The 10,352-nt window shown below is 38.7% G+C and overlaps 1 protein-coding gene across 1 annotated transcript; it reads right to left on the bottom strand.

The window, feature by feature from the left end:
* Positions 1-1,817: 1,817 nt before the first annotated feature.
* On the bottom strand, positions 1,818-9,429 carry cxxc1b (CXXC finger protein 1b). Its single transcript, XM_034586236.1, has 14 exons — positions 9,279-9,429; positions 8,403-8,518; positions 8,195-8,295; positions 7,960-8,096; positions 7,427-7,582; positions 5,842-5,988; positions 5,645-5,752; positions 5,364-5,542; positions 4,467-4,674; positions 3,576-3,686; positions 3,418-3,467; positions 3,242-3,338; positions 2,940-3,092; positions 1,818-2,214 (listed from the first exon to the last, which is right to left on the bottom strand). Exons 1-14 carry the CDS (start codon positions 9,279-9,281, stop codon positions 2,068-2,070), a joined length of 1,713 nt encoding a protein of 570 aa, XP_034442127.1. The 5' UTR covers positions 9,282-9,429; the 3' UTR covers positions 1,818-2,067.
* Positions 9,430-10,352: the final 923 nt, after the last annotated feature.

The raw sequence follows: 10,352 nt of genomic DNA, 5'->3' as shown, positions 1-10,352 counted from the left end.
GTGGCCACCGTCATTTATTCTAAACATCCAACATTACTGTCTGAAGTGACGTATTACAATGATGCACTTATTTAACTATACACACTTACTGCACATTATCGCGGCTCTTTTAGCTGAGCTAGCCTATATCAGCCTGCAATAAAGTATTTCCATTAAACAACTACTATGTTTTTTAATTAAATGCATTGTTCACTAATTCAATACGTATATCTATATCAATACGTGGAGACAAACGTCAAATTTAGCCGTGACCAATCAACACGTAAAGTGAAGTGATCTATCTCATTCCACTTCCATCCTCTTTGATAGTCGTCTCCGTTCGGTTTTGACTTCGGCTAAGTTCGGCTGGTTTCGGCCGACTGACGGTGAAGTCAGAACAGGGAAAACTGCTCTGGAACGTTGATGTTTTTATACAAAAATCAAAGAGCCCGACTGTCACATCTCTCACTATACACTCCACTATATACTGATAGATTTACATATAGTATTTAAATACTGGACAACGACTATATTATAGATATTTTATACAGTGCAGAATAAAAAATGTAGGACGCAATTAATGGTCACTAGCCCGAGCAATATATACCATCATGCATTGCGTTCGCGGTGAATGAAGGGAAAAAAGCCGATAGTTTGATGTAAAATGAATGAATTAAAAGCCTCAGATGTGACTATAATAATAATAATAATAATAATAATAATAATAATAATAATAGGCAGTGTCAGACATAAGTCTTAATTTCAAAAAGTGAAAGTTGTAGCAGACACTAAACATTTTATATTTATTCATGTGCGAACATATGCATAGAATATATACTGTATATATACTATATATATATATATATAAATTTGCAGAGGAACTCACTATCTAGTCTCCAACATGGTACTCTTTATACAGTTGTAAAAAGAGAATCACTCAGTGATTTCAGACACATGACCAGTCTCTTCAAACGGTTCTGGATTTGAGGATATCTGCGATCACGATCTTGTTTGTGTGTTTTTTGGAGCCATAAGTGACCATGTTTGAACTAGAGCGTGGAGCGAGGGCTGGATGTGGCTGATAACTTTATCTTTCCGTCCGCTGGTAGAGAGAGATCATGAAAACCGTTCCACCACTTACACTTGCAGTACAATACTTCCAAGCTCGGTGCCCAACAGAATTACTCATTTGTGGCTGAAGAGGGCGCTGTCAGTCAACAAAAGTTGAATGGTGTTATAATAAGTGAAATATAATTAGCCTTTTTGTCATTTAAAGGACCAGTGTGTAGGATTTTGTGGCATCTTTCGGAAGAACTGCAATATGAAATTCATAATTATATTTTAGTTGGTGTAGCCTACAATCAACTGAACCTAAGAATCATTATGATTTTATAAGCTAAGAATAAACCCTTCCTACCCATTTTGGGGATCAAGTCCCTTTCCACAGAGTTGTACCACCATGTTTCTACAGTAGCCAGGAATGGACAAACCAAACACAGGCCTTTTACAAGATGGCCTTTCACATTTTTACCTCACCTGAAGGACACCCCAGGATCTACTACACTCTTAGGAGGCTTGGGGGAAACAAGTATGCGGTTGGTTTCAATCAGCAAATTCACCGCTAGATGTAACTACATCCCACAGCCTGGTCCTTTAACTGTGCTGCCTTCAGGGCTGTTTGAATGACACATACAAGAGTCATCTATCAGGGTCAATGTGAGTTCACAGAGAGCACATATTCTTGGTTTAGTTTCAGGCAAATTAGTAATGGTTAAAATTATGACATTTTGTGCATATTGTTGGTACAAATAATGTTTATATCATTAACACAAACATCACTTGGAGCAAGTTCACTGTGTTTATTCAGGGTGTTCATACCAAAAACATCAGTTTTCAATCAGCAGTACCATTCAGGAAAATATATATCCATTTACCACTTAAAATTAATTAATATACAAAGATTTTAAAATAATTATCTAGTTAGAAAACCAGTTGTCATCAAAACGATGGTCATTGTTCGATAAGATTAATCCTTTACACACGAATCTCATATTATGTAAAGTGATCAACAGACGCGGACTAGGTCCACTACCTATCCTTGCTGCTACGGAGATCAGTTGTCACGGGGTCGTGCTGAATAGTCTGATGCAGCATCAGAGCGAGGAGACCAGCTCTGTTGGTCATAGCCGTCCTGACGTTACGCTCCTGTTCAAAGAGCTCGTCCAACTTGTACCACTGTGGGGAACAAAAGCACAGGTTAATGCTGAGGATGTTGTAACGGATGTTTTAAGTTAGTTAGCACCAATACACTGTCCACAAAGATGGATGACATGACAGCTCCCAAAGGGGAAGCCAAAGTATCTCAATCGTCCTCTGGTGGCTGGCTGCAGTATAGGTCATAGATCCTGCCTCCTCCATGTTATTGGATAGGACATGTGCCAAAATAAAAAGTCAAAATACACTTTAATGTAATATTTTCTCAAAAATGTTTTCTGTCATTTACAGAAGTTCTTGTCATACTGATGTTATGTTCATTTTTCTAAAGGGTTTGATTTCAATTACATATTTGATGATATAAAATCTGGTGAAACGTCACGTTTGACAGCTGAGACTGGCTAACAATTGTTGAACCCATGTATCAACAGGACCTCGATACTGCGGCTCTGCACCACGATCACTACTGCGCAGACCTTGGCTCCAAGTGAAGACTTAGGCGCAAGATGACAGTAATAATATGCAGGATATTTTGGCTTCAATTCAGTACAGTATGAGGAAAATTAGATGAGTCTTCCATCTTTATATACAGTCTATGGTTAGTACCAGCAAGTCAGTTATTTATCACTTCACTCATTGTGGGCCGAGGCCTAGAAGCCTTTATGATTGAAAATCTACAGAATTTCCAATAAATAACAAAGTTCTGACCCTTTAGATCAAGGCATCATTCATGAAGTTGGACTTACCACCCTGACTCGCTCCAAGTCCACCTCAGCTCTCCTCAGCTTTTCCCAGTTGTAATGTCTGTTGCATTTCCTTTTGGGGACTCTACAATATTCTCCTGTCAGCGCAAACACGTTCTTCACCAGAGGACATCCACACACCTCATCTACTTGGATCTGGGCACAGCAGAAGAGAGAAACATCGAATGTAAAATAGGAAACTCTACTCAAAGAAACTGAAAGTTCAACAAGCTTTTACTCTCAATATTTTCACGTTTTAGTTGGTAGGTTTAGGGAGTGGTAGAAATTATACTGACTTCACTGACCTTGGGATCCCTGGAATGTTCTGGACACAGAACCTGAAGCCTCTTGCAATACGTTTTGCTCTGGGGATTGTACACATCACAGAAGAGTCTGGTTGCTCTGTGGAAAAAGAAATAGTTAGTAAATCAAGTTAATCAGGGAAAATTGGTAAAGCCTTGAGTATATTTCTTTTTCTTACCCTTCTATTCTTGTAGGGTACATGGAGCCAAAGGAGGTCTGACTCTCGTACTGTCAACATATTCATGAGGAAAGAAATGTTATAAGTAGTCAATATTCTTTTGTTTGTGCATATATGAGTTGCTTAGAGGCAGAAACACAAATTAGAGAATTAATTACCTTTGCATAACATCTCTCCATATGTTTCAGCGCCACCTTTGGGTTGATGGGATGACTACAGGACACACAGAAAATCTGCAGATCTGTGTCCTCGTTATCGCCTTCATTCACCTGCAACAGGAGAGAGAACAATTCATTACAGTGTCACCTATGCTCTTCTGCTGCAGCATCAAACAAACAGAAATATCTGAGATTGCAGTTTCAAAGCTCGTCCTCACTTTGACCAGAGCCGGAGGGAAGAAGCGGTTTTAACAGACTAGAGTTTCAGCTATGAGGTTTTCACAGCACCATAAATTATATCACAGATATCACAGTATCACTGTATCAATCAAATCATTATTAGAATCAGTCAATAGAATTGTAAACATAGTGAACAAAATCTGCACATAACTATAACATGTTATATAAAGTTAGCACCTTGTGTGGTTATTGTTCCCAATCCTTTGCTCAAGTGAAAGAATTAAAGCCGGACAGATATTTTGGTTGGCCAATATATGCCGATATAAGCCTTTCACAGACATATCAACATCTGCGTTTATGTTCGTTGATATTCCCCAATATGAAATGTTTCCAGAGTAAACAATGCAGAAAAGATGTGCATTTATGTTTACATTTTACGTCTTTATTCAAGTTGTATATATTTGGCTGTAATTGTGTTTTTTTGTTTTGTTATTTATAATAGAGTTCATGGTTAAACTGTAAAATATCAAACCTCAATTAAATGTATTTGTCATTAGGGTTTGAAAAAGACATCTTAGAAATCACCGCCATTTATTTAAAATTTTCTTATGGGCAAAAGTATTTTACTCCCAAATATCAGTATAGGCCCCCCCCAACTAAAAAGTAATCTGTTCAAGTAAAAGGTGCAAGTGCAGGCTGCTGCCAGCTCACCTCCTCGTCCTGCTGAACCGCCTGCTGCTTGGCCTTGGTAATGATACCCTCCAGTTCGTGGAAGCGTCGCTCCATGTCGGTGAGGCGCAGCCGAGCGTTCTGCTGCTCCCGGCGGATGCGCTCAAGCTGCTTCTTCCCATGCTCCTCGGCAATACAGGGACTCTGCTGCCACTGCTGGATGCGCTGGGGGAGGATCTCATAAATCCGGCTGTCGATCAAAAAGCAGATTAATCAACATCAGTGCAAAGTATAAAATACAAAATTAACAGTTCTGATTCCGGTTTGTAAGTTCCCAACAAGACCTAATGTAATACTGACCTATAAGAAAATACAGTTAATCAACTACTGCAGCATTTACCAGCATTAAAGTAGGGCTGGATATCAATGCTGATTTCCTGAATCAAGTCAAATCTGATTCACTGAAATATTTGTCCACATCTTATATGTGGCTTTGTACTGTCCAGCTCCTCAATGACTTCATAGTTGTAACTTTGCAAACAAGCACCTGCCTCTGGATTTCATTAATTGATATCAGATTATTCAAATGAGGATTGATTTGACTAAGACAAAAAAAACTGCAAAACTCAGTATCACATTTAAAACTTCTAACACTAGGTGGAGCAGTAGTACTGTTATTTGAAAACAAACAACTGATAATAGTTCAACAAAAGGATTTAGACCTTTGCTTCATTCTAAGCAGAGGTATGAAACAGGTTCCAATTATTGGGTCAATTTTGGAAAAACTCCAGTGAACTACCTTTATTTTAATTCAAAAAAGATATTGGCTTTATTGGTTCTAAGCTGTACCTGAAATACAGTGTATACTATACACTGTATTTCAGGTATAGGCTAATGGAAACACAAATGAAAAAACAAGTGAAAAGTGAGAGTTCTTACTTGGCAGCTAATTTCATGCCACACTCTTCAGAGCAGTATTTGGAGCTGGGTCTTGATGCCTCCACACAGGATGGTCCCAGACACTGACGTTGCCCTCCGCTATCCCGTAACTCCCCCTTCTCACTGTGCCTGGTTCTGTCTTTGTGCTTCTGCTTCTGTTTGTGGCGACGGGACTCCTTCTGGATAGTTTCAAGAAAACATAAGTAGCAGACCAGATGTGTTACTATTTATGTTGTTTACAACCTTACAGAAGTAAATGTACAAGAGAATTCAAGTCTTACTTTTTTGTCTAACTTCTTTTCTCGTCTCTTGACGTGTTTCACCTTCACTGCTTTCTTTCGCATGACGGGACTGAATGGTGGCTCATCATCGTCATCACTGGCCCATGCCTGGGTGAGAGGAGAGCAGCCACTCAACATACAGTTCTGGATTCAGGGTTTATGCAGATTTACATATGCAACAATATCATGTCAGCTACCATGTTGTCTTCAAGTCCCGCTGACTTGTACTTCTGGTACAGCTCTATCTCACTGTCGTAGTCGTCAGAGTACCGTCTCCTTCTGTGGTGGGAATTTTCCCTCCTTTCCCGCAAAGAGAATTCCTCATCCTTCACACGCAGCATTTTCTGTACAAAAACAAAAAGCAACAGGTTGTACATTTTCTGACACGGCCACAAGGGAGTGCATAAATACATCAGAGATCAGGGAGCGCTAATGGATTCTAGGATTGCTTTCAGATTTATAGACATTATAGACACACAAATATATATATATATATATACACACTACCGTTCAAAAGTTTGGGGTCACTTAGAAATTTCCTTATTTTTCAAAGAAAAGCACTGTTTTTTTCAATGAAGATAACATTAAATTAATCAGAAATACACTCTATACATTGTTAATGTGGTAAATGACTATTCTAGGTGGAAACGTCTGGTTTTTAATGAAGTATTTACATAGGTGTATAGAGGCCCATTTCCAGCAACTATCACTCCAGTGTTCTAATGGTACATTGTGTTTGCTAATCGCCTTAGAAGACTAATGGATGATTAGAAAACCCTTGAAAACCCTTGTGCAATTATGTTAGCACAGCTGAAAACTGTTTTGCTGGTGAGAGAAGCTATAAAACTGGCCTTCCTTTGAGCTAGTTGAGTATCTGGAGCATCACATTTGTGGGTTCGATTATACTCTCAAAATGGCCAGAAAAAGAGAACTTTCATGTGAAACTCGCCAGTCTATTCTTGTTCTTAGAAATGAGGGCTATTCCATGCGAGAAATTGCGAAGAAACTGAAAATTGGGAGGCCCCGGTGCACAACTCAGCAAGAAGACAAGTATATTAGAGTCTCTAGTTTGAGAAATAGATGCCTCACAGGTCCTCAACTGGCAGCTCCTTTAAATGGTACCCGCAAAACGCCAGTGTCAACATCTACAGTGAAGAGGCGACTCTGGGATGCTGGCCTTCTAGACAGAGTGGCAAAGAAAAAGCCATATCTGAGACTGGCCAATAAAAAGAAAAGATTGATATGGGCAAAAGAACACAGACATTGGACAGAGGAAGATTGGAAAAAAGTGTTATGGACAGACGAATCAAAGTTTGAGGTGTTTGGATCACACAGAAGAACATGTGTGAGACGCAGAACAGGTGAAAAGATGCTGGAAGAGTGCCTGACGCCATCTGTCAAGCATGGTGGAGGTAATGTGATGGTCTGGGGCTGCTTTGGTGCTGGTAAAGTGGGAGATTTGTACAAGGTAAAAGGGATTTTAAATAAGGAAGGCTATCACTCCATTTTGCAACGCCATGCCATACCCTGTGGACAGCGCTTGATTGGAGCCAATTTCCTCCTACAACAGGACAATGACCCAAAGCACACCTCCAAATTATGCAAGAACTATTTAGGGAAGAAGCAGGCAGCTGGTATGCTGTCTGTAATGGAGTGGCCAGCGCAGTCACCAGATCTCAACCCCATTGAGCCTAAGAGAATATTGGTGCCATATTATAAGAAATTCCGTCCTGAGATATTGCATTCACTGAAGCAAAACAACACAGAGATAAAGTCCCTCACCCTGGCTCGGACCACACATTGCCTGAACCTGCACTTCTGTCGGATTTTGTTCGGGCCTCCAAACTTTTTCATGTCCTTGCAGAAGTCACACTTGGTACAGTCCTCAGTCCGTTTGCAGGGCTCACATTCCCCACACATTCGGACTGAACGCTTCACCTGACAAAAAAATTATTAAGAATCAACATTTAGAGACACTGCTTTTAAGGGGAATGTATTTACATATTCACACAATGCTGCAAAATGAGTAGTGCTGTGAATAGTCAGACTACATTACAAATGATTGTGTACGAGTATAAATATACTAAACCAACTACAAAATAGAAAATATTTTCTAGTGTGAGCTATTTAGTTAACTTCAAGACCAACAGAAACAAACTATTGAAGAGGTTCCATCCAGTGTGTTTAATGACATATTGCCTTTTAAATGGTATAAGTGCGTGGACTGAGTCAAGTCTGCAAATTCTCAAAAGTACATTTCAAAACTGTAAAAGACCGCAATTCAGTTCTTGGATCGTGTTATCTATACATCTTACTTTTGATCCACGCCTCCTCTCACTCCTATAGTCAGGGGTACCCGGGCTGCTGTAAACCCTTTCAGATCTGTCAGGCTCAGAATCCCTCTCCTTGCTTTTCTTCGTTCTGTACTTTATTTCCAACAAAGAGTTTTTATCTGCAAACAGGGAGAGTAAAGAAATATATTATTCATTTACATGGTTTGTGATATATAGCACTTCTCAAGTGTGTGATAAAAGAAGACATTTTCCTCACCTCTGCATTTTATGCAGTACCATTCCCGGATTGCCTTTGCCATCTTCTCCGTGATGTTAATGCAGTGGCCGTGGAACCATTCATTGCAGTTATCACAACCACTGTCAGTGGGAGAAGTAAAAAAAAAAAAAAATCAGGTTTATGCATCACTGTATCTATATACAATAATTGACTGATAGAAACTAGAGCAGAGGTGTTGTGAACGCACATCATGAAGCAGTTTATGTCCGGTTTCCGGCAGATACAGTAGAGTGGTGCATTCTCTCCATCCATACTACTGGTCTCAGGCCCTGGCATTGGGTCGTTGTCTGACATGTCACTGTCCTGGAAAGCAGAAGACACATGAAAAACCACATTAAAACAGATGGAGGTTTAGTTAACAGACAGAATGGCTAAAGCAGGACAGTTTGTGTCTGGTGTGATAACAAACTAGGCACAAATTTAACATCTTATTATTGACTGAAGATTGTTCCTACACTGGTAACACAGTGCATATTCTTTACTGCCTTTAGCTAACGCCAGTGGTTTACTCTTTATTACACTGTAAAGACGTGTTGTCTAACGTTTGAAACGTGTTGGTTTCATACGGTTGTTAAGTTTGCATATTCCATCATACTGAAGTTAGTGTTGGTTACTGTTTGCTATATCATTAGCTAGTGCAGTCTGGAAAGACAACTTGATGTGTCTAAACACAGACACTTTTGGAAGTATTAACAGCTGGTAAATAGCAAACAACATGTGCTTTTAACAGTTGCTTTGTTTACACACAAACCTAACGTCACTTAACGCGCTAAAGCTAGCTTCAATAGTAGTCAATTAGCATCCGCTAGATTATAATTCACAGATTACATTTGTGGGCTAACATGCGTTGCTGTAAAAAAAATTTAAAAAAAACACAAAGCTGTCAAATCTATATTTTTAAATTCTACTTCAAGATGACTTAAATATAAACGGTTAAACTAGGGTTGGATCAAAACAAGCCCCCGTTGGATGCGAAGTTAAGGCCGTGTAACCTATTGGTGGCCAAAATGAATTAGCTTACTTAGCTTAATCGAGAGAAAAGAAGTATTTTCCAAATACTTACCATGGTTTGAAATCTTACACTTGCGATCGCACTACAAATAAAATAAAACCCAGAAGCTGTTAGCTCGGGAGCTAATAGAATGCTAAGGAGGCATACACCGGATGTGGCTTCACTCACAATCGGGTAAACTCGTTGCTGTTCGTTCAAATATCACTGGTGATTGGTCGGTGTTCTTCTTCTCTGTAAAAATTGGCTTCCAACGTTACACCTTTCGCCACCTGCTGGATTTGTTACAAATGACGTTTCCACTTGGCCCGGCAGGAAGTCTGTAGAATATAACTGAAACATATATAATAATAATAATAATAATAATAATAATAATAATAATAATAATAATAATAATAATCATCATCATCATCATCATCATCATCGTAGTAATCATAATAATTATGATTATTATAATTTTAATTTAAATTATAATTATTATAATTATAATAATAATCAATCAAATACAACTATTATTTACTATTAGATGTAGGACACATTTTAGGTTTAGGTGTGTTGCAGTTTCGCTAAGCACTGTGCTTAAAGGAGAGAGAGACAGAGAGAGAGAGAGAGAGAGAGAGAGAGAGAGAGAGAGAGAGAGGCTGTTGCAGCACCACTGTTGCCGGTTCACTGAAACGATGTGTTTGTGATTAAGGCTGCATGCTGCATCACCTACTTCACCTAAAGTAAGTACAATATTTTTCTTAACCATCTCCTACTGTGCATAACAACAGATTGACAGTGCAGACTTTGTGGATTCCTGTAGTTTACAGGGATGAGTCACACAAAATGTAACTTATATGTCTTTGGAAACACAGTGTTCAAGATTGAGTGGTGGTAGTCATTAATTACATCAATCAGATTAACTGAATCAACGTTTATTAAATGTAAATACATCTGGTTTAACTAATTTCACTTTCATTACATTCCTTTATGACATATACTAATCATAGTATATAATCATGTTAATCAATGACAAATACTAAATACTAAAATATAATTAAATAATTCCGATAGATGAACTACCTGTGTTCCCCCTCTTTTATGTGCTCATAAAAAAATCTGTCACTGTAAGGTAAGTATTGCTTC

This window comes from Hippoglossus hippoglossus, chromosome 5, assembly GCF_009819705.1.
Source record: "Hippoglossus hippoglossus isolate fHipHip1 chromosome 5, fHipHip1.pri, whole genome shotgun sequence".
Taxonomy (NCBI): domain Eukaryota; kingdom Metazoa; phylum Chordata; class Actinopteri; order Pleuronectiformes; family Pleuronectidae; genus Hippoglossus; species Hippoglossus hippoglossus.
The sequence above is the reverse complement of the archived record's forward strand: the minus strand, read 5'-3'. Positions and strand labels throughout refer to the sequence as shown.